Here is a 23,919-nt window from a genome sequence, read left to right on the forward strand (position 1 = left end):
TATTTTTTGATGTCTGAAATCTCCTGTAGCATGTTCAGACCCCAAAGTGAGGTATCATCAGAAATAAGGTTCCTTGACATCCAAATTTCAGCACTTGTCGCGGAGTCTGTAATCAAGTGCTCACATCTTACCTTTTTCACCAGAAAATCCCATTCAGGTTGGGGAATGATGAGGCCCTTGTGATTTCACTGTTTTCTTCCTCATATTTCAACATGCAGAAACCCCACCCATCTGTTTTATTTACTGTTCACTATTCAGGTCCTCCTGAGCGGACAACCATATTCATTTTTCTCCTGGTGTTGTATAATGTGCTCAGCACTATCCTATTTAACTGTTTTATAACCATAAAGAAAACATATTGCTGGGGAATTCCTTATGAATTTGGGCTGTGATGTGAAAACACTGTATTTCTATCACCCTTTTCCTTCTTCCTACTCAGGCTCTAAACTATCTGGGAGAAAGAACATGTCTTTTCACTTGTTTTCATAACATTTAGCACAAACAAGATCTGATCGGTAAAAGTTTGCCAGCATTTGTCAGAGAGGGTTGTTTATTCTTGCAATAATATTGTGATTTCCTCGGTTGCTACTGTTGTTACAAATGCTTCAGCTTCTGGAAACTGGGGGTTACTCAAGAATTTCGATTTTTATTAAAAAAAAAAATGTTAATTTGTGGACAAATACTTGAGAACATGAACCCTGATATCTGAAATTTAGAAAATAATAAAAAGCACACTTTCATGTTTTTAAAAATCTTGTATTTTATAGCTAGATCTCACTATTTTTTCAGGTGGAAGGGAGAGAAGTAAGTCTGATTCATACTTTTTTTTAATTGACAATAATAGTCGAAAAATAATTCTGATAAAAGGAAAATATTTTCTTTCATTTTTAATTTATACTAGTCCTATCTTTGATACTTACTGATTTGAAACATTTACCAGCGGTCAATTCAGTGATTACCTGGACAGGATGCGCTTATTTGATCAGGGCACTCTGTTGAACATTAAACAGTATTTGAAGCCCGGTTAATTATTTGCACTGAATTAGCTCACCCTCGAATGATTGTGGCTTGTCTGAAAAAACGTAGGCAAGAAGAAAAAGCTAATTTCAAGAAAAAAACGAGCGCAAGGATGGTTAACAGCGCTTTGACCCTTCAGGTTCTTCCACTGGTCGTTCTCCTAGGGAACACACATTTGTGCGTGAGTATGTTTTTATATTACTTTTCTTGCCACGTGCCAGCTCTGCTCCTTGCTGAGCCCTTCCCGGGCAGCTGGAGCATTTAGCTGAGGATCTGCATTTCAGGACACTGAGATGCCCAAGCAAACGCTGCATAAGAGGGAAGCCCCGTGGTTTTTTGGAGCAGATACCTACAGTGACAAGGAATGTCCCACCCGGGTCCCGGGTGGGGACTGCAGTTGCTCCCCCAGCCCTGGGCACCAAGAGATGCTCCAAACCAGAGGGCTGCAGCATGGATGGTCATCTTCATGGCGAAGGGACTGGATAGATAGCAGATTAAACAGGTCAGGGGTATGCATGGGCTTGGGATTTTTGCAAGCTCTTTAGTTAAAGGTAAAATTTACCCCAGCCACGTGTTTTAGATGGCTGGATTATCATTGCCGCTAATGTTGAAGGAAGGTTAATGGCAAAATATTCAACTCAGCTAGAGGTAGCCACAGCCCTGCTCCGGTAGAGCTTGATATATTTTCCCAAATTTGTTCATCTCCTCTTTAAAGAAGACTGAAAGAATGACTTGTAACCAAAGCAAAGTTTAAAGTCAGTTTTAAAAACATTTCTTCTGTTCCTCCAAGCACTGTGATCAAGTAGCTTTTCTCATGAAGGAATCTGAGGTTTTTTCAAACCTCTGCTTTCTTAATGATGGTTCCTATGCAAGCAGGTTCATATTTACTGAAATGCATTGAAAAATTTCAGATGTTGACATGTTCAAATTGAGTCCTTTGGGAAAAACATAGAGTGAGGGGTTTTAATGGGTTATAGATCTTTTTGAAGAGCTCAGTGAATTTGTGATCACTGATTTTTGCAACACAATAGGGTATTTATTAATTAGTGTATCATCAGGGCTATCTATTCTCTGACAACAGTGGATGTGGCACACTTGATTCACTGGTACATGTGACAGCTTACTGAGGGGATCAGTTCTAGGATAGTTCAATGCCAGTTGTACAGACATTGTGGGAACCCAATCTAATATAAATAAGCTCATAATGAATTGGTTGTGTTAATTCACACTCAGTGAAGAAGGTGTAGGTGCAGTCCTAGACAACACAAAGTCTTGCACAGGTTTTTACTAACTAGTCCTAAGTGTTAGATTGATTCATTAGCTCTGACAATCCTTATCTGACTTTGCTCTAAATACTGCTGTGGAAAAGGTAGTGTATACCTCCCCCCGCCCCTGAAAATTCATTAACATTGCTAAAATGCAAAAGCAATTCTGCTGTCACTGAAAAGCAGCACGACAGAATATTCAGCAGGCTAGTTTTTAATAAAACATGTTTTTTCTTCATAATTAATATAACAAGGTTTTCTGGCTTAGCACTTGGCATGGATCCCAGAAAAAAAAAAGAGGGGAATGAGTCGCCGTGACGTGACCATTGCATGACAAACATGTTATGAGAGAACATTTTTGCCTTAATGATTTGTTCCAAAAAAAAAGTTACACTGAAATAGTTCGAATGAAAAAAGAAAAGACGTTGTACTTTGCTGAAACCATGGAAAACACCCTTAAATTCCTATTTCTTCACAATTCTCATTTTTATTCGAATCTAGTTTTAGGAGTTTTTATAAGTAACATTCTGATTAATACATGTTATTGGCGAAATATTCCAGAAGTCAAAGGCAGATTTAGACAGTAGTTCATGTGGAGTCAGTCAAAATAGAACAGGAAAGCACTCGGACATTCATGGATCCAGTGGGTCTGGAGCAGGATCCTACAGCAAAAATTTCTATTTGGTTCTTTCATGTTACCTGAAGAGAAACTGATTTCACCTGCATGAATTCAAACTATTTCCATAAAAGGCATAAAGCAGCATGATGGGTGCAAGCGAGAACAAAATTTGGTCCTTTATTTTAGCATATATGATGCAACTGAACCAAAGATTGTCTTTAGACATGACAAGACTTCTCAGGTTGGGGGGTTTTTTTCCACTTTTAATTACACTTCTGCTCAGCAAGATACTGTAGTAGAAATGTGCCTGCCATAAGATATTGGTTTGCTAAGTATTCCTTACTTAGCCAAAGAGAAAAATGAAGAGCTCTGCTGCAGCAGGTTGTGCAATTCAGCTGCACATCCTCCCTTACTGAAACTTGTATTGAGGCAACTTTTCTGAAATACACATAGATTTAAATGGTATGCTTAAATGTTGTGCTGACTTGGGCTAGAGAAATCTGCAACAGGACAAGGCCAAGCTGGATCCCACAACACTCCGGTGATGGAGCTGCTCATACACCAGGCTGCAGCTCCCATTTAACAATGCTCTCAAGTGCTCACATGCTCGCAGGAAAAAAAAAAAAAAAGTGCTTTTTAAATCAACAGATGTTCAGATCAGGCTTTTTCCTCATATCAGAGTTTCCTGCAACCTCAACACCCCTGGCAGCAGAGAGGAAGACATGCAGGGGCATGAGAGCAGCAGAGGTGGCTCTTCACTGAATATTCCAGAACTTCAAAAAATTGATGTCAGCTTAGTTGTGATGGAGAGTGTTCTGAAGTAGTGACTAGCCATGCCCATCCCGATATCCAGTGCACTTAGTAGTGGAAAGGGAAAGATTAAAGTATCACATTAAGATCAAACAGTTGCGAAGAAAACTTATCATCGGTGCCTATCTCATAGCTGGTCCACATCAGGTAGGAAACTGTTACCAGCAGTACAGGTCTTTCCTTGCCTCAAGTGCTTGGAGACCAACATTTTGGGGTGTCCCAAAGTCAAGTCTGTCTGACATCTTTTCGTACCCACCAACAGATCTATTCCTATAGTAAACTCCCAATTCTGCTCCCCTCACCCTCTCTCCAGTGCTGCACCACACGCGCAAGGGCTTTACGCTCCACTGCGTCGCAAACCGATCACTGCAAAGAGAAGTGAATGCTGTCAAGGCCGACTCGATTTGTGGCCCATCAGGTGTAATGCCCTTCTGCCGCGCTCGCCTAAATTTGCCTGATGCAGCAGGAAAGCGACAAAGCCTTGGGAGTGCCCCCAGCTAATTGTGCACCGTGCTCTCAGAGAGGGAAGCGTTCCTCACTGACCCCTGAAGGCAATCAGCTTATGCCCTGAAGCGTGCAGGTTGATATCCCGTGTAACTAAAGGGACTTAATGACTTTGCATAAGCTTTAAGTCTAGCAGTATAACCTGCATTCCCGGCACCAGCTGCAAAAGCGTTTGATAGTGCAGCACGCTCATGTTAGTGTGACAAAGCTGGCTCCCGCAGCCCCCGTGAAACAGATTTTGTAGCTTCCCCTTGCTGTGGCATCCAAGGCTGACCCCATTTTCCACCTGGGAGCACAAGCACACCTCATCCACCAGTAAGGAACTTTAAAAACAGCCAGCTGCTACCAGGTCACCTCTCGCGGTACAAAGATTAACTTGGGAACTTTGATCGCTGGGAAAACAGGAGCAGGTAACTCCTCCAAGCTGGTTTCAGCAGCACCTCCAAGGGCTGTTGCCTTTTTCCTGCATCCTTATGGTTTTTGTATCAGGTGCTACCATGGGAAAGGTTCACAGCTGAATAATCAGCCAAATAAAGACGTTAAATGTAAACTTCTCTGGGCACCCAGGGACCAGTCAATAAGGACTCTGTCATTTAGTCTGAGGCACATGCTGCAGTTCAGTGTGGAGGCAGGAGATGTCTTGCTAGCAGAGAGGTGAAGAACTCAGAGGTTTTGGTGGAATCCTTTCAGAGAATGGTTTCCCAGGCTAAAAATACAACATGTGTTGCATGTGTGCTCCAGATGATAATATGCCCTGCTTTCATTATACTGCAACCATGGCCTTGGCTGAGAAATACAATGTCATTGCTGGAAAAGCCACTTTCCCTTGAAGTTCAAAGACTGTCACTACCCAAGATGGTTGCAGGCAAAAATCTGGCCGATTGTAAGAGCATCAGAACTGTCGATTCCCTCCTCCTTTGGCGGGAAGCCCAGACAAAGGTTCCCACTGAGAGCTGTCAGCAGGATCAAGGGGTTCACTACGAAAAGGCAGTAGTTGTGTCTGCCCTCATGGCTCCTTCATGCCTTATGTCAGTCGTGGATGGAAGTTGATCAAATATCCATCCTTATTCTCCAGTTCATCCCCATCCCACCTCCTTCTCGGCTGCAAAGCTGTGAGTGCACAGAAGAGCTAATGAAAGGGGTAATATTTGGGTTTTTGCTGCGGAGGCCACTTTGCAGCAAGTTGCGGGAGAATTTGCGGGACTTAGAGTAATTAAGTGAATAGGCCTATTCTTACCAATGTAGTTTAATGTTTGAACGCCTGTAGTGCTTTGTTGCAAAGCGTGTGTATGTGTAGAGGTAGTTTTCATCGCTCTGCTCGTCTGTCATGCCAGCTTGAGTAGCTACACTGTTTTCTCTAGAATTACTTCTGTTCTGCACACATGTAAATTCACAGCCTAGCGCGGGGTTGTTGTCTTTGTGCTGCCCGTTTCTCCACCTGCTTTTGTGTTTTAATTATTCTTTTTGATTGTAATAAGGGGTAGCAAATGTACCCAAGACACAATAAACAGTTCAACTGCAGAATGCCGTTGGCAGCTGTAAATAATTTCCTTTGAATTTGAGGTCAAATCTTCCCGGCTTTATTCAGAAAGAATCACCCGAGATTAACTGGACATTTTTGTCTGAGAAAGAGCTGTAGGATTCTGTCCTGAGACCAAGAAAGCTCATGGTTCTGGCATTACTGTTTCAAATCTATTACATTTCATTCGTGTCTCTCTCGTGAGGAGTTGAAATGGAAAAATGAAGAGTATCATGTACCTGCAGTGTTTAACCTTGGTACAAAACCCAATTAGCAAAGTTTTGATGGTTCTTTGGAGAAAGAAAGTTTTAGTGAAGTGCTAATCATTACGATGATGACGACAGACAACAAAGGTCAGGTGAAATTAAGATATTTTGAATTTCAGCCATTTTTCCACCATTTTTTCTAGAAGCCCTATAAATGTAATCGGCTCCACACTCAGCAATGCATCAGTACCCATATAAAATGTCTCTCCCAGATATCTTTTTTTTTTTTTTTTGCAAGGTTTCTTTTTTATGAGCCTAAAGTAATAAAATTTAAAATTGCTCTCCGCACATTTTTCCAGCTTCGTCCCCCATCTCTGCGGACCTGCTACAAACAGGATCCAGCGATTTTATTCCCTCTTGAGAGAGCACACAAAGTATCAGTGTCGAGCTGCAGCAAGGAGACCGTTTGGTGAAACCAGCCCCACAGCCTAATTTCTTCTCTCCCCATCCACCCCCCCTTTTGTTTGAATCCTGCTCCTGGTTGGGCTCAGTATTGCACCTCGTCGGAAGGACAAGATCCTCCTCTGCTGGCCATGAGCAAATACGGCACTGCAGGCAGGAGGCCCTGCCTTCACTGCCCCTGCCTGCACCCCCACCTGCAGCCCCCAGCCTGCAGCCCCCCCCCAAAAAAAAACCTGCAGCCCCCTCCTGGACCCCCCCCACCCTGCAGCCCCCAACCTGTGTCCCCCTCCTAACAGCCTCCTTCTGCATCCCGCATCCCGCATCCCGCATCCTGCATCCCGCATCCCGCATCCCGCATCCCGCAGGAAGGGGCGAGCTCAAGCGGGCAGGAGGGAAGGAGGTGAGCGCTTCTCCCTCTGCTGCCCACCACCATGGAAAGCTTCATGCAGGGAGCCAAAAGGCTTAAATTTGGCCCTGTGGTGGCTAGTGGGGGTGAAAAGGCTTCAAAACCAGTGTGGTCTTGGTGAGTGGTCCAGTGGACCTCGAAAGGGAGGAGAAAAGTCTCCGTGCTGAGAGGTCAGCTCTGCCTGGGGTTTTGTCCCCTGTGGCTCCACTTGTGACTGGGAAAAGCTCCAGGACAAAACGGGACACCAGGGCCTTAAGGTAAAGATTGGGTTTAACTCTTTGTCTCCCCGTGCCAGGTGCCCCGGGAGCTTTTGTTCCCAGTAACATTTGTACTGTGGCAGCAGACAGAGGCTTTCATCCAAAAGCAGGAATCAAAATTCGGGACTCAGCCACCCTAGAGTACAAGCGACTGCCTGCTCTGAAGGATATTATTGGAAACCTGCACATTTTTTAGGGCCCCAGTTTATTGCAAGTGGGAGTTTAGGATATCTGCCCTCTTGCAGTCAGCTCTGCCCATTGGAAGAGTGCTTGGACAGGAGGGATAGGTGGGTAACCTGGAAAAGAAAGTAGTGTAGCAAAGTGCTTGGTCTCTCGTCTTTCTTCTTTTCTCAGTGTGTGAGTCATCCCCTTGGGCACTGCAAGACTATCGTCTCTGCTTACAGTGGGGGAAACTGAGGCACGGAAGAGCATGATGCAGTCATGTCCTGCACCTCACTCAGCCTGGGCTGAAACCCTCTGGCATTCCCGTGTGGTGCCAAGGGCTGCCCCAAGTGCCGGGGCAACCTCGCTGAACTCAAACCCTTCTGCCCCCAAACCCTTTCCAATCCCATCGGGTGAACAGCACAACAGGGTGCTGCGGAGAGCTGGGGAGGGAGATGAAATGTTTCTTCCTTCATCCTGCTCCCATTGCTGCTTCCTTGCTCTTTGTTTCGTCTGTTCCTCCAAAAGAAAGGAGTACACTTGCAGGGTTTGTTTTGGTCTGTGTTTATGGATGAACGCTACCACTAATTGTAAATGGAGCAATTAGACCTTTTCTTTATACAGGCTCCATCGGGGTCTGGCAAAGGATCTGACGAACCCTGTACCTGCACTCAAGAAACACAGACACCAAGGGCAGAGCTTTTACAGCCTTCTCATTTACTGTCATCTCCGCACTCATTCAGGAGGGGCAATTGTGCGAGTGCGTGTGTCCTTCCAGCTGCAAAGGATTTACTTCTGTATGTGTGTGGCTCACTTAAGTGCACCTGGAAAGGGGCTCTGCTGAGCGGTTCAGGGGACATCGTTCTCATTAAAGTCAGTGGGAAGGGGAGAGCTGGAGTGTCTGTTCTCCCTGGCTCAAACACAAGAGGGACGCAAACATGCCTGAAGCAAAAACTCATTTATATATTCCAGATAATATTCGCAAATGTGAATTCTGAGCATTTTTTGTCCTGTTTCTTAGTCATTGCTTCTGATTCATTCGTTCTTAGTCACAACCAGCGTTAGCTGAGTATGTCTTTCTTCTGTATACCGTTTCTATATATAACGCTCAACTAACCAGGGCTTATATTTACAGTTAATTGTATCTGTAGCAATGCGTAAGTGCACATAATGATCGTGTGTGTATGTACACTGTCTTTATTACGTGTGTGAAATTGTTTGGAAACATGTTTTCTTCCACCAAATCATGAGAGGGATGAAGAAGAGCAGCTCCAAATCTCTTTCTTTACCTCCACTGTTAGCATGCATGTTGTCGTCGCAGGCAGGTAATCCTGTCCGCAGCTGGGATTTAGAGCAAGAGCTGAAATCGTCACGCAGGGGATGCATCCCGGTGTGGAGTCTGTGTGTCTCCTTTCAGACAAACCTCACTCACACTCTTCAAAGGCTGGGAGCTGTTTTCCTTCTTCTTCTGTTCCCTTTTGTCGCTTGCCCTTGATCATGAGCCAAACAGGAAAGGCTGGAGCCCCACGTCGGAGGTCAGACACGTGGCATTTCCTCATGGGAAGTGCCAGAAATGTTCTCCTCCATCCAAAGGTGGTCGACAGCCTTCCAGCTCGGAGGTCCGGATCCCACCGCCTGCAGCAGACGTAGGCTCCCGGGCCGGGCCGTGCTGCCCGACCTCCGCTCTGCCCTGCCCGAGCGGTCTCCGTCGGTACTCAGAAGTTAGACAGATAGTCAGTGCGCCGTCACTTAATAAGAAAAGAGGCAATTTAACTTGTTCAGGACAGGTTTTTCCCAAATCACACCAGCCCAGCAGCGTGGGCTGGATGCTCAGAAAAGCCAGAGCTCCCACGCCGGTTGTTGGGAGCAGGGGGTGTTTTAAGACATTTTGTTAATCTTTTGAAAGAGCTCTTAAAATCCAGCCCAGTTAGCTACAAAGTGAGTAATGAGCTTATCTGAATGTCCAGCACTGGGGGCAAACAAACTCTGTGCTATAAACCTGGCTCTGTGCTGGCTTTTGTTTTTCCACAAACTGACCCTCTGCCCTCTTTTATCTCATGCAGGCTTCCCATTTCTTCTTCTCTATCGACCTGCTGCATGGTAAGTGGTTTCAATTTCTTCATTTTAACTTCTGCATACAAAAATGAGAGGCTGGCAACCTGGTCCATCAAGAGTCTTTGCTAGTGCCCAGCATTGAATTTTATGAACTTCATACACAGCTTTGCTGAGCTCAGAATAAGGCCTGTGATCAAGCAGAAAGTCTGTTTGACTTTGGACAAGTGACATGGTGAGCACTTTCAGACCTCCCCGTGTGCTCTCTGTCAGTGCAGGAGACAGCCCTGCGTCAGATTGCAGCCAGGAGCGTGTCCGGCACGCTGGAGCCCAAAACAGAGGTACGGCAGCAGTACCAGCTTGCAGCTGATCATGGGGTACTCCTAAACAGCACCTGCAACTCACAGCTCCGTTCCAATCCAGCACTTTTCTGCCACTCTGCGGCTTCATGTGCTCAACACAGTTTTGGAGACCCATGGGTGACACTGTGGGTCATGGGCTGGAGGAGAGGTCGTGGTGCTGGGCTGCAAACCTCACAGAAGGATAAGCAAAGAGTCTTGCTGTGCACAAAAAATTGAAGGTCAAATAAATGAAGGCTAACTTTCCCTTGCAGCATACAACTAACTGTGGGACTTATTTCCGCAAGGTTTTGTCCAAAGTGCAAGAAGGTTCAAAAGCTCATGCAAGTAAAAAATCATTAAAGGCTATGTAGCATTAAGATGTTGATAAGAGAAACGCTGTGATAAATGTTGTGTGAGGATGTGTAGATTGTGTGAGGATTTGTACATCCTTTCACAGCCTGCTTGGTCCACGTAGAAGATTATGGTTTTATTGATAAATTTAGTATTTTTGCAAGTAAGCCCTGCTCCTCCTTTTCTTGATTTCAGTGGCTCTTAGATATGCATTTATAATTTATAGCTAATAAAGTATTACATTAATTTTTCTCATTTTCCTGCAAAAAAGTGTGTGGCTTTTACTATGCACTCATTACTCATCTGCATTTTGGTTCATCCAGTGGCATTTTGGCTTCCAGGGCAAACCTGCAAGCCTAGCAGCCTTGTAGGTCGTACATGACTGCTTCTTTCCGCAAATCAATGTTACTCTTCTAACAAGATGTTTGTGGAAAACAAGTTTCCAAAACATTGTGCATCTGAGCTCAGTATTTGGCTTCTGCAAGTATTTGGCCACAGAGTCATGTCCTTGGCTTCAGGCTTTACGCACAAGCCTTGTGCAAACCGGTTGATTTGCCTTTTGATGGTAGAGTAATCCCTTTCACCGTTTCTTAATTCATTCCCTCCCTCATGTGTTATGGTCCTTACCTCTGTCCCTCCACCGTCCCTGCATTCTCCCACTCCCCATCTTCCCGCAAGTCCCCACTCCTTCAGCCGACATCGGCCGCCTTCGCCCAGCGCCCGTCCCTCCAAGGAAAAGGTGCTGCAAAACTGCTTTTTAAGTAACAGCCACAAAACTATTTGAAAGGCTTGCTGGCTTTGTTGTTAGCTGGTCTCACTTCTTTCACAAGTTCTTTCTGAAGCCACAGATAGTCCCAGCCACAACCCGCGTGGAAGGGAGGAAATACCGTGAGGTCTCATCTCTGCAGAAGTAAATGGGGAACATCTCGTTATTTAAAATACAGTCAGGATTTCAGCCTCATAAAAATAACACTACATTATTCTCAGAGCTGGAGACAAAAAGTATTTAGAGAGGTGGTAGAAAAACTCATCCTGCTTAAATTAGGCCAGATTTCAGTCAGTCCCCAGAGGTTCAGAGAGCTTGAATAAATGCTGGGTACTTTCTGGTGCTCTTGATGTGTGTTGGCAATATGCTTTAACTTTACACATCACTCACCTTGACAACTGCAGTCCAACAAAGTTACCTCACAATTCAGGTCACTCGATGGCATCCTAATGCATCACTTTCCCACTCGGAACATTAGTCATGACTTGATCCAGTGAAGGTTTTGAAAACAGTGTGACTGCCGGCATTGGGATATCTGTTCTCTCCATAACAGAGAGCCCGTGTAAGCTAATGAACAAGGGGATATTGATCAGAAATCCATCGCTTGATTGACAGCTCTTGGCAATGTGAAAAACTGCAGATGAAAGCTTGAGCAGTTTAAAAGATCACCCAGACCTCAAAGCTGATTTGAAGCTTTAAAAGTCAATCTCTGCCTATCAATTAGGGGGGGATTTTTTTGTACTACACAGAGGAAAGTTATTCTTTGAAAATTTGCATGCAGGATGTCTAATTTAATTTCATGTAATAGTCACATTTCAGTGACAAATGTCAGATCACTGCTTTTTTTAAGCATGTTAAGGTTTTCCAGCACTTACAAAGAATGAACACTCTGATTTAGTAATATGTTTAAATCAACCAGTGTATCAGACTTTGTGCGTTAATTATGTGCTCAGATAAAAAAAAAGTGTTGTTTTTGCTTTACTAAACCTATAGCTTGTTATGAATAATTAAAAAAATGGAATGGGAACACTTCTTAAATAAGAGATGTGGAAGCCAAATAGTGATTTAGTGTTGAAGCAATGATAAATGAGAAGACATCTTTTAGTTTGATGTCACGTACCCAAGTCAGGGTATTCTGTTCTTTGTTTTTCACCGCTTCGTGTGGCTGGGGAGGACACGGAGTAGCTGGGAGATAGGAAGCATCGCTCACGTGACCCGTAGAAGCTATTTCTGTTTCACAGTTTCATAAAGAGGGATGCCAATGGAGAAAGCAGGGACGCTGGTGATTTCTCAGATTGGCTGCACTCTCACATCGCCGTGGCTGGTCTCCCAGCCAGGCAGCTCAGCTCCACGACTCCCACTACTCACACGAGGGGCCAGGGTACCCAAAAGGGTTTGCTGATGTCTTCTGAGCCCTTTCCGCGTGTGCCCTTAACTCCACAGCTTGGCCATAAAGTTTCCCTTAATGGTAATCGCCAGCCTGTGAGGGGGTTGCTCAGTGCCACCTGCTCGACTTTAGCCCTGGCCACCCAAAGGTGCTGTCCTCGAGGGCTGCTGGGTGCCAGCCTGGCCTCAGGTGTGCATTAGCCTGTCCCAAAACTGCCCAGGGGTCATCTGCCTCATCAGTGCAAACAGAGGGTTGTGCTCCTCCACCTCGCAGAGCTGCCAGAAGCAGACATCTTGCAAAATGTGAATTGCAGCTTGGCCAACTTGGGGTTTACTGCAGAGATGCACTTAAAATAGTCCATAATGGGTCAACAAGTAATTTCGTAAGTGTTGTTAATAAATGATTAATCCATTGCTAAGAAATTATGCCAGTGTAACAAAATGAAGTGACAGTATTGTAATTTCTTAACACCATACTTACACCGAGCAGTTGATTTAAAAATCATGGTAGAGGCTTCTACAATGGCTTAGCTATTTGTGCTCATTCTGAGCACTTGTTTTTCCTCTGTCAACTCAAGAGAGTCCTCACCAGCCTCTGTAAAACATGCTGGGAGTCTCTGCAGTCTGCTTTTGACAGCTGTAACTCCCCTGTTCATCCTTCATAACTTTTAACAGGTATATCTTTTTTATACAAAGGGCTACCCCATCCCTCAGGATACTTCTTTAAAGCATCTGTGGAATAAAAGCGAACATTCCCCACTAAGATTTTGAAAATAAACAGGGGAAACAAAATCAGACTTGTTCAGACAGTTCCCTCAAACTCAAGTCCTCTTGCAAAATCTCCCCTCCGACAAAGTGAGCTTGCAGGCTGCATTTCAGGCAAAACCCTCTTTTTGTTTTCCTTTCTTAACTACATCACATTAAATTTAATTTTGTTCACTGTAGACAATGTCCTTATCTTCCAGTGAGATCCTTCTGTTCCTCAGCAAGGCACACACTTCTGCAACACTTGCACACTGTCGAGACTCAGCTCCTGTGGAAATAATGAGCTGAGGAAAAGGAGTCTTGACTTGACATAGCAATAAATGAGGTGAAACTTTCCTCTTTTTTTTTTTTTTGGTGAGAAATGAGAGTTGGCATGTAGGAAAAAAAGAAGAAAAAAAGACAGTTCTATTTTAATATGAAATATAAAACACCCATTGTACAAAAGTGGAATTTCTTTTTTTTTTTTCAGAAGCAAAGAAAGAATAAAGATAAAGGCTGCAAGCGAATGAATGAGGAGAGAAAACTAAGATAATGCAGTCGATAATCAGTTCAAGGCAGAGCATTATCCATGGGGCCATCGGTCCGGCCCTAGGGGAGAGCTTTTTAAAATGTCTCTGTACGTAGCTTAGCTTTGCTCATTACCATAGCTTGTCTTTGAAACACCGGAGTGGCTTCCACCGGCAGCGGCCGTACCTGTGCAAGGAGCTGCCAGCCCACTTTAATCAACCGACCCCCCCAAACGCGGGCTGGCAAAGCTGCGGGTCCTGCCAGCGCCAGGCTCCCGGGGAGGACGCCGGCTGCTGGGAGGCTGCAGGCTCCGCGGAGGCAAGGTTGGGTTTTTCGGCACGTCTGCTGTGCCCGACCCTCGCTCCTCCGCGGGGGCTTTGTGGACGGGGAGCCACGTAGGTTTGCGGGTGCCTTGGGCCCTCGTCCCCCTCCGATTTCCCCCAAAATGGGCTTCTGTGTCCCCACGCGCAGCAGGCACCCACGTGCTGATGAAGGTCTTGCCTTGCGCTGCGGCGGCGGCGATGCTGGTGGCCAAGGCAGCTGGACAAAGAAAAACCCTTCTTCTCGTAGGAATCTAAATCTCCTTTTCTCACTGTGCCGCTAACAGCCATCAGCACCTCTCCCGGCCGTGGGGCCGTGCGGGGGGCTCGTGCCCGTGTCTGCAGAGCCCCCCGCCTGCGTCCCCCTCCGGGGCATCCCGGTTGCCACCGTGGGAACTGGCTGAGCAGCCAGGACCCCAGCACCCTCCAGCAGCGGACCGGTGGTGCGCTGGGTGAGCTCTGTGCACGCCAAGGAAGAGCTGAACAGCACCTTCGGTCCTCCAGGCGGTGCGAGCTCTGGACCCGCTGGTGTCCCAAACAAGCTGAAGGAGAAAAGGACTGGGCATCCCAGGGAACAACTTCTTTGATACCCTCTCTCCTTCGAGCAGTTTTAATTCCTCTGTTCTTCCACCCCCTTCTGTCCCCTCCCTGCAGACCAGGCTGATGAATACGAGTACTACGACGAGTACACGCAACCGGAGCAGGACCCCCTCCTCCAGCAGCAGTCCTCGGAGGACCCCGACTGGTTCGAGGCATTTTTTGGCTACAGCGATACTGGACGAGGTACCTCTGAGGGGTGGGCAGGGAGGTGAGGAAGGGGTAAAATCCCAGCCCTGCGCTTGCAGCAGGAGCGTGGCAGGCCTCGGCTGCCAGCCTGCTCTCGAAATGCCTGCATCAAAGAGATGAGTTAGGAGGATTGTTTGCAGTGTTCTCCTTTGTATTTCTCTTGTAAGGAGCCTGTGTTTTATCTCCGGGTTTCACAGGATGGATTCTGATCATGCAGAACATTTCTGATTGCTACTACAAAAAAGCACAGGCTTATTTGTCTATAGACACTGTAAGATGTAATTGCTGTTTTCATGGGATATATGTTCTGTATTTATGCTGGGAACCAAATGTAGAGCAGGCTTCCTTTTTTTTTTTTTATTTCTTCTCAGTTGCAGGGTGTCCTTTTCTCTTTTCTTTTCTTCTCTTTTTTCTTTTCTTTTTTTCTCTTCTTTTCCTGTTTTGCCAAACTTCAGGAAAGCAGGAAAGGTTCCTTGAGATTGCTCAGGGAACACAAAAGGAGAGACAGGGAAGTTGCCTGTAACATCCCCTGGGTTATCCCCTGGTACAAAGAAAGCAGAGCTGGTATGTGACTGTCCCCAGTACACATTGCTCCTGGCAGCCTGGAGTGGAGCGGAGAGGTTGAGCATGGAGTAAGGAGCAGCACTCCAGTGACTCTCAGCAGGTGCCTGCTCCCTTGGAGCAATAGCAATAACACCAGGAGGTATTATACGGTATAATGGTGGCGGATGGCTATTGCAGGGGAGATGTACTGCCCAGGGCAATGCCAAATCCTGACCCCTCCACACTAAGCGCATGAAGGCACATGCCCAGGGCCAGCTTTAGTTTTTAAGGCATCTGCTTCTGCCGCTGCCATAGAGTTAAATCTGTCCCTGAGCAAAGGAAGGGGCTTGCCCCATTACAGCTCTATCATAGACATGGCAAAGGAAGCTGAGGAGCTCCAGACCCAAAGCCATGAGCTGTTACAGCTTGCAATAAGCTCTGCAGCAATTCATAGCTGCTCCTATGGCTGCTGAGCTGATGCATAAGCACAGTATGTGTTACACGGGATGCTGTGCCCAGCAAGGCAGCCTTCTGCAATTAGAAAATGTGAGAAGAAAAAGCAGGTGATGGAGGTGGAGAAGCCGAAAATAAAACTAAAAGTTCTCCATCCTTACCCCAGCAGACCCATGCTCCTCCAACCCCTGCAAGAACAACGGTAGGTGTGAAAACAGAGGAAGCAGCTTCAGCTGTCTCTGCCCCGAGCCATACGCTGGGACTACGTGTGAGAAAGGTAATCGCTCTTTTGCTGACTTACACTCCTTCTGTTGGCAACCGATGTTACTGTTACAGCTCTGTCAATGGAAGCAAACACAGGGCTTTATAAACCCACTGTTTGCTAGGCTGAGGGTTTTGACACCCCACTGCAGTCATGTTCATAGGTCTCACGCTTAGCTCCTCATCCAGATCAAGGTCTGTCTAAAGCAGTATCCAATAAAATAGAGTTCAGGTGTGCAGGAAGCGCTCCTCTATCCCCTGCCAGGTGGGCAGTGGGGAGCTGCTCGTTGGTCCTGCGGACTTTTTGCCATAGATACTGTGAACAAGAAGAGAAACCCCAAGTCCACACCAGCCAAATGAAAGCCTCCTCAGAACGTCAGGAGAAAGCATGTCTTCCCATGGTCCCTGCAAGGGCACAGCTCTTGCACACACACAAATGCTGATGAAGTACCTCGTGTCTCTGTTTCACACAGTGAAGAACATGTGTCTGGAGAAGCGTTGCCATGGTGGAGACTGCCTGATTACATTAACCCCACCTTATTTTCAGTGCAGATGCAATCATCCCTACAAGAAACCCGACTGCCAACGAGGTGAGCACTCAGCAGGATGCTGAGTGAACTGTGGTGGGGACAGCACGGTGGGGTCACCTCACCACGGCTGGTCAGAGGTGGGAAATCACAAAAAGCCCACTGCAGAGGGTGGTCCTGCCCTGGTTGTCCAGCCTGAGTCTGCTACAGCTCCCATCCGTGGGGCTGGTCAGTGATGAATGATGCTTGATTTATAGGGTGGTGGTTCAGTCACTGGTAAACCCCCCAGTGATAAGTGTTTTTCAAGAGTTCATAAGAACTTGATGCCAACAGGCTAAGTGGGAGCTCTCCCAGTTTCCATTGGGCATGCAAATGGCTGTATAGTGTTCAGCAGAGCGCCAAAGCTGTTCTGTGTTTTCCACATTGACAGCATCTTCACCGTGCAGGCCAAACCCTTGCAAAAACGGAGGTATCTGCATACGGCACAGAATCAGATCCAAATTCACCTGCAAGTGCCCTGAACCTTTCAGCGGGAGGTTCTGCGAGATCGGTACGTCACCACGCCAAGCGCCGAACACACCCGGGGCACTGGCCTCCTTGGGGAGAGCATTGGAGGAAGAAGCTGACTTCTGCAGCCACCATTAGCAAAGGGACTCCAAACAGGTCCCATAATGATGTTTTCTAAGTGTGCTTCAGCAAGGCCTCGCTGGTATATAACGAATGAGCACACATTTCGCAGAGGTTGCATGTGTCCCATGGGGTAGGAGCGTCGGGCTTTCCTTAAACACTCGAAAGCTGATGTAGTAAAGATTCATGCCCAGTTGCCTGTGACTCCCCAGGCTGAGGGGACAGCCACTGCTACACGGATGGGTGGCCAAGGGCGTGGGATTACCCCAGCCTGCGTGGAGAGCCTTCTGCCCCTGCAGCACCACCATGGGCACCACACTCCACGCATGTTTCCAAGGAGAAGGATTTCTTTCTTTCTCTTTTAAAAGTTGATTGCACTTCAAACTCTATGTACCGTTACGTGCTCCACATTGCAGGTGACTTTTCCTCCACCTCGCCTACAGGTTAGGTTCACAACCCCACAACCTTCCTTTTGGCTCATCCATTGCCCTAGAATGACAGCAGCTCTATGCCCACTTCTGTCTAATCCTGCTGATACCATTTCTTGCCCAGGCCACGGATAGACAGATTCAGCTTTGACATTAAGACACCTCTTAGCTGCTAGGTCTTTTCCATGCGAAGAGGTTTCAGGCATTTGAAGTCAATCAAGCTTCAAGCTGGACAGATGTTGGGACATTACTCTTATTTCTGGCCTGTGTAGGATAAGGGATATGATTACATGACCCAGTAGGTCCTTCTGATCCTCCATAAAATTAACATAGGGCAAGGACGGGAAGGAAGAGGAACCACTTTGGGCAAGGAAAAACACAAAAATAATTTTCATATCAGCATTGTCTTCCTACAGGACTAGATGATTGTTATGAAAAGGCCTCCTCTAAGTACAGAGGAAGCGTGAACCAAGCGGTGAATGGCAAGACCTGCCTGCACTGGAATTCCCACGTTCTCTTGGACTACCCTATTAATGCCTTTATGGAGGACGCTGACTCTTATGGCATCGGTGAACATAACTTCTGCAGGTAATATTTTGAAGAAGCAACTGTGGAGGTCTATATCAAAGAGAGCACTGAGGAAAAACTGCTCATGAATTTGGCAAACTGATGGTGTTAAGATCTCACGTCTTTCTAGACACCGCTTGTCTATAAAATACCAGGATGTTAGAGGTGCATTCCCTAAGTCACTGTACTGAGGTGAGGTTTCCAGAAGCAGCCCTCATTTCCCTGAATCAGCCCCTCATTTTTCTTAGGGTTAAGATGGGTATGGCAATAATAAAATGGCAGAAGCCCTGCTTTCTTATCTCAGGTATCTTCCTTGTCAAATCTTATGAAAGAGTATCTTTGAAAGCTTGGCTGTCATATGGGAGCATGAGGCTGCTTCCCTAAGCATCCTCAGATCCTTCACTGGTTTCGTGGAGATTTCCCCATTCCTGCTGGCTGATGCTCTCAAATGTTCCCTTCAGGAACCCCGATGAGGATGAAAAACCCTGGTGCTACATCAGAAAAAGTCACAAAGTGGAATGGGACTTCTGTGATGTTTCACCCTGCTCAGGAACAGGTAAAGAATCAGAAGTTGTTTGGCAGCATGTAGGTGGTCCAGAGCAACAGGTAACTCCCTGTTACTTAACTCCTCCAGTCCGATATTATCTCTGCATTATACATCTGCTGTCTCTTCCAATGCAGCTGAAGAGAGCCTATGGCCAACAGACAGCTCAACAGACCCACCTGGATCAAATGAAATATTCAAAAGATGTGGACAACCAGAAATTCGAAGGCCACTCACGAGGATCTATGGTGGAGCTAAGACTACAGCTGGCAAACATCCCTGGGTGGCATCTCTGCAGATAAAGACTTCAAAAAGGAACACACATTTCTGTGGTGGAGTGCTAATTCAAGCATGCTGGGTTCTTACTGCCGGGCACTGCATTGAGTAGGTGCATGTCCTACGCCTAGGGTAGATAAATGTATCAAAATCAGGATGGTTATTAAAGGCAGTTTGGAATTCAAACTATTTGCAATCTAAATGATTGCTGGGAATCAAATTGAAAGGAAAACTTATATGTGAAAAAATGAACACGTACATGAAAATATGTATATACTTGAAGATGGTGCTTGCTGGAATAACAAATTAAACTTACCCCCCACTAAACCAAAATGAGCTAAAATAGTTGTGTGAGAGGAAAAAAAAGGAGGAAAGTAACAAAGTTTTGCAATGTATAAAAGAATGTATGAGAACTTCAGGGGATATTGGGATACCATAAACATCATCACGTATTGCATCATAGTTAAGATCTCCAGAACAGCCAAAATATGCATTGTGCTTTCAATTGTTTATGTGCCAGCTAGCTTAGAATATGACATTCCCTTCAACATTTTTGTTGAATAGGTTGGAAACCACCATACTTGGAAACTGGTAAATTACACTCTGGAGATCATTCCAGCTCAGATGATTTTACACATGCCCAGACAATGGCAAGCAATTGTACCCCCATGGCTCCATGAGTTGCCGTTCATCATCATAGCTATAGTAACAGACTGTGTGCACTGCTACTCTGCACTAAAATGCAAAGAAAACAATGTTTGCGCAGCTTTAAATCACTTTATTTCATGATTGCAGCAAGTTAAGAGCACATGTATTGTCCAACACCACCACTTCCCTGACTAAGCCCTCCTATAACAATCTTAGGAAATCTTCTGGCCATGCTCTACAACAAGAAGCAATATCTTGACTTCCAGATACTAAAGGTGCAGGTTTTCACCACCACTGATAGACAATGTCTGTATGTAATTTACCTTTTTTTTTTTTTTTTTTTTTTTTGCAGACAACCAGCAGAAAATCTTCAGGTAGCCCTTGGAAAGCAAAACCTCAAGAAGAGAGAGCATCAAGAGCAAATATTTGATGTGGAGAAGATCATCGTACATTACAAATACAGAGAGAAGGATGGTGTTCCACACAATGATATCGGTAAATTCCATTTATTGAATATTCATGTGGCTCACCTCCAACCTCAGTTATTTGAACGCCTCTTTCCAACTCAAGTCAATGTAAAATGTCCATTGAGACTATATTCTGGAAATAATTAGGCCAAATTGAGGTTTAGACCCATTTGAATCTTTAGGATGTGAATTGTGATGGGCAGGCAGAAGTCGCTGTGTGGGAGGAGCAAAACAACAGGGACAGGTCCAGCATATAGTGCAAATAGCACGTCAGGTATATGCAGTTTTGCGTGGGGTTGTGTCACAGACTGGTAACGATGGTTAGGGATTAAAATTAGCTACAAATACTTTTTGTTGTTGTTTATCGTCTCTCCAGCACTACTGAAATTGAAGCCAGTTGATGGTCACTGTGCAGTGGAAACAAAGTATGTGAAAACAGCGTGTCTGCCTCACTTCTTCTTTCCCGTTGGGACCGACTGCTTCATTTCTGGATGGGGCTTGACAGAGACAGGTATTTGTGGCCTAGCTGGATTTTGGTGGGTACTTCCATGGCAAGGTGGGCTGGTGCTTTCAGTAGCAATTGCCAGACCCAAATGTGGACCTAGGCACTTAGTGAAAACAAGATATGGGATTCAAAACAAAGGACAGATAAACCCTGCCATGGAAATGACTCATTAGGAGAAATCTCCAACTGCTAGACCAACCAAACCTTTCAGAGTTCTGAAAAAATCTCTGATGCATTTTTTTTTGCTCGCCATCTGACACACCATGTCATGGTTTCACCTGAAGCCAGCAATAGAAGCAAGAAGGTATCAAGAGAGAGGCTATTGTATAGTTTGTGTGTTTCAAGACAGGACCAAGAAAGATGGGAACTTTCACATGGTTTTCCAGCCCATTGGGTCAGATAAAGCTTTTCAGAAGCAGCATCTGGATCTTTAGATGCACTGAAAAATAAAAAATCCCAAAGCTTTTCAAGTTCAACCAGCTCTATCCAAAACCTTTCTTGCCCACAGTAAATCCTAAGGGGAGAAATTACTATGCTTAAAAAAAGATAATGGCAATTTTCTGAAAAATGCATTTTCTCATGTTCTGATTGATGTGTTGCTGTAAAGCAGCAGAAGGAAAATGTGTCACTGAGGCTGCAGTAGGTGTCCTCGTGCTTTGTGACTGATACAGCCTGATACGATACATAGGACCAAATTCTCCCTTCTGATGTAACCCTCATTGAAGTCCACAAGAGACAAGCGTGTTCATTTGATCAGAATGCACCAACAGAATTTAATGGACATTTTTTAAAAGTTCCAAATAAAAAGTCTCTCTTAAAAAGGGTACGGGGATTTTTTTTTTTTTCCCCCCAACAAAGATATCAAGTACCCTGTACATGTTCACACTAGATGGCTACTTCTTTGAGCAGAGCTATTATTAGCATTTCAGGAAATCACTGCAGAAATGGAATATTTCCTGAAACTCAAGCAGAACCAAACTTATAAACCACCTTTGATTATCTACAGATGTAGTGCTTTGAAACTCTGGCTATTGCCTTTAGATGTCAAGTTATGTCTTTAGATTCACTGTAATTAATCATTGCCCTTAAATATTGTATGATTTTCAGTTTTCATCTGTTTCATTAACTTGTGTGTTAAAACATCTAATCGCACCAGTCTGAGAAGTGCTGAGCAGCTCAAAGCCCCATGGGGACCTGTGGGAGCTGCAGACAACCAGCACCTTTGAAAAGCAGGATTACACGGGTAGAGCTGATTGGAGCCAAATTCTGAATACTTGACCTTGTGCTTTTATTCAAGCAACAGCTTGGTATCCTGAGTGAAGCTTCCAGGCTCCAACTCTAACCCTTATTATTTCAGACAGGTACTTCTTTACTTCCCAGGCTAGCACATGCATTCCCCCCGCCCCGCGCTCGCTATTCCCCCTTCCCATCCAAATGGCAAGCAAGCTCGTATTTTGAACAAAGACAACATGTAACAGGATTGGAAGGAAGGTGACTCCATTTTTTTTGGTGCGCATCCTGTAGATGAAGAATCCCATCAGCTGCTAGATGCCAATGTCAAGCTGATTTCACAGAAGAAATGCAATGCACCCAGAGCATATGATCACATACTGGATGAAAGCATGTTTTGTGCAGGAAATCTTCGGAGACCCAGAGCCGATTCTTGTCAGGTCTGTTGCTTTTTCTGTATTTGAACACTAATTTTTTGTGTAAATAGTCAGGCTGTGCAGAGTAATAGCTTTGGCAGGGTGCTGCATATGTATCTGTTTCTCCCATCAGTGTATTTCAACAGCGACCATCTTTCTTCAGTACAGTTTGAGATGTATATCCCTAGAGCTAATATTGTCACTGTCAGCCACAGGCAGATCTATGGAAGCTAAAGACTAGCCTGGAAAGTTTGGCTTCTGAGGCAGTTTGTCATAATAACCTGGAAACTTGCCTTTTTTCTCTCAATTTTATTATGGCCTCTGCTATGAGCACCAATTCTAATCTGATTTTCAGTATCAGAGCTAAGACTTGCAGGGAAACTCAGGACTGGTATTTCTTTTCACTACAGCTAGTGCAAATGTGAAGCAAGTTCATATTTATACTGTTGTAAGATAGGGAAGAGTTTGAACAGTGCTTCCTGACATGCAAACTACCACTGCAAACATACTTCACAATAGAAATCACCAATAAAACAAACAAAAAAATGAGACCAACCAGCTCAGAATAAAGTTATTTTGAGGGGTGTGGGAGAGATCAAGTGTTTTCATTTATGTCAAGGATCACATCTTTATCTTTCTGAGGTGAGGTTCTTAATGCCTGGTACTTTCATGCCTGGGAAATTTCATGTGACCTTGTCAGATATACGTCACAGACTTGAACAAACAAAAACTTAAATCCAAAAAGTCTGGTATCATTTGACCTGGTTCCAGAACTGCAAGCCTATTCAGGGACTGAGCAGCATCTGATAGTACATCTGATAGGAAAAAAAAAATCATTACAGCTTCAAAGCCCTATAATGGGAGGGGAACATTCTTATTTTGGTCAATGTTTTGCTCCATATTTTGAACGTGTGTGCTTTTTCTCATCAGGGAGACTCCGGAGGCCCACTAACTTGTGTAGAAAATGGGTCCTACTATGTATATGGCCTTGTGAGCTGGGGTGATGGATGTGGGTTAAAGAACAAGCCAGGAGTTTATACCCAGGTGACAACATTTCTCAGTTGGATTAAATCCAAAATTCAGTCTGAGTCAAGGTCACTTCATTAGGAGACAGCTTTGGAATGACAAATGGTAAGCTTGAGATATTTACTTATTTTTATCATTTCCCCAAATGCCTCCTCTTTGACCAAAACTATTATTGATATTTCCTCATGGCCTACATGGAGCATCCTTCACCACCATCTTGAAAATAGCCTTTGAGCATTTACTAGAATGTCAGTGACAGTTTTCTTGTTGGGGACTTTGAAATAAGCCCACATTTTGTATGCAAAACAGATCAGAAAGTAAAGCAACTCCAGTTCTTCCCCAAATCAATCAGAGCCACAGTTGCCAATGTTTCAGGTTTGGTTTTCAAGCCTTGAAAATTCTGCAGGCTCAGCTGCTGCCACCCTGTCCCTCTTGCCCTCATGTCCCAGGCTAAGGTGTGTTTTTTCTGGACACATTGGACCCTGACACCTCAAAGCTATTGGTGTGTGCTCCTAAAGCCAGTACCATTTTTCACATATATAAAAATCATCATGTGCCTATGTTTGCAAGACTGCAGCCATTAGAACTATCTGAGGAGGGAGGATCAGGCAGAAGAATTGTTTTTAAAAGCACTTCTGTAGGACAAATTCCACCAGTGATGGACTCCAGATTGAAAAAGCAAAAAAAAAATTCAATATTAGAATTATCCACTTTATTCCTGATTAGAGGATAATTACTTTTTATGCTCCAGATCGACAATGGTATACGTGTGCTTAACTTCAATATCAGTGAGACTTAAGTGGTATTAAAGCCCATTAAAAAATATGGGTCTAAAGCCATTGGATAATTCTTGGGTTTTCATAAGTTTTGCAAGTCAAATTGTGTAAATTTTGCCCAATG

General features: G+C 44.9%; 1 protein-coding gene across 1 annotated transcript; it reads left to right on the top strand.

Annotated features, from left to right (window-relative positions):
• The first annotated feature begins 1,063 nt into the window (after positions 1 to 1,063).
• Positions 1,064 to 23,183, top strand: HABP2 (hyaluronan binding protein 2). The gene is made up of 13 exons (XM_075026434.1): positions 1,064 to 1,198; positions 9,291 to 9,327; positions 14,370 to 14,498; positions 15,664 to 15,774; positions 16,232 to 16,348; positions 16,716 to 16,835; positions 17,757 to 17,928; positions 18,369 to 18,463; positions 18,589 to 18,835; positions 19,728 to 19,870; positions 20,219 to 20,353; positions 21,872 to 22,017; positions 22,924 to 23,183. The coding sequence occupies exons 1-13, from the start codon at positions 1,130 to 1,132 to the stop codon at positions 23,098 to 23,100; spliced, it is 1,698 nt and encodes a 565-aa protein (XP_074882535.1). The 5' UTR covers positions 1,064 to 1,129; the 3' UTR covers positions 23,101 to 23,183.
• Positions 23,184 to 23,919: the final 736 nt, after the last annotated feature.

This window comes from Buteo buteo, chromosome 4 (genome assembly GCF_964188355.1).
Source record: "Buteo buteo chromosome 4, bButBut1.hap1.1, whole genome shotgun sequence".
Classification (NCBI taxonomy): domain Eukaryota; kingdom Metazoa; phylum Chordata; class Aves; order Accipitriformes; family Accipitridae; genus Buteo; species Buteo buteo.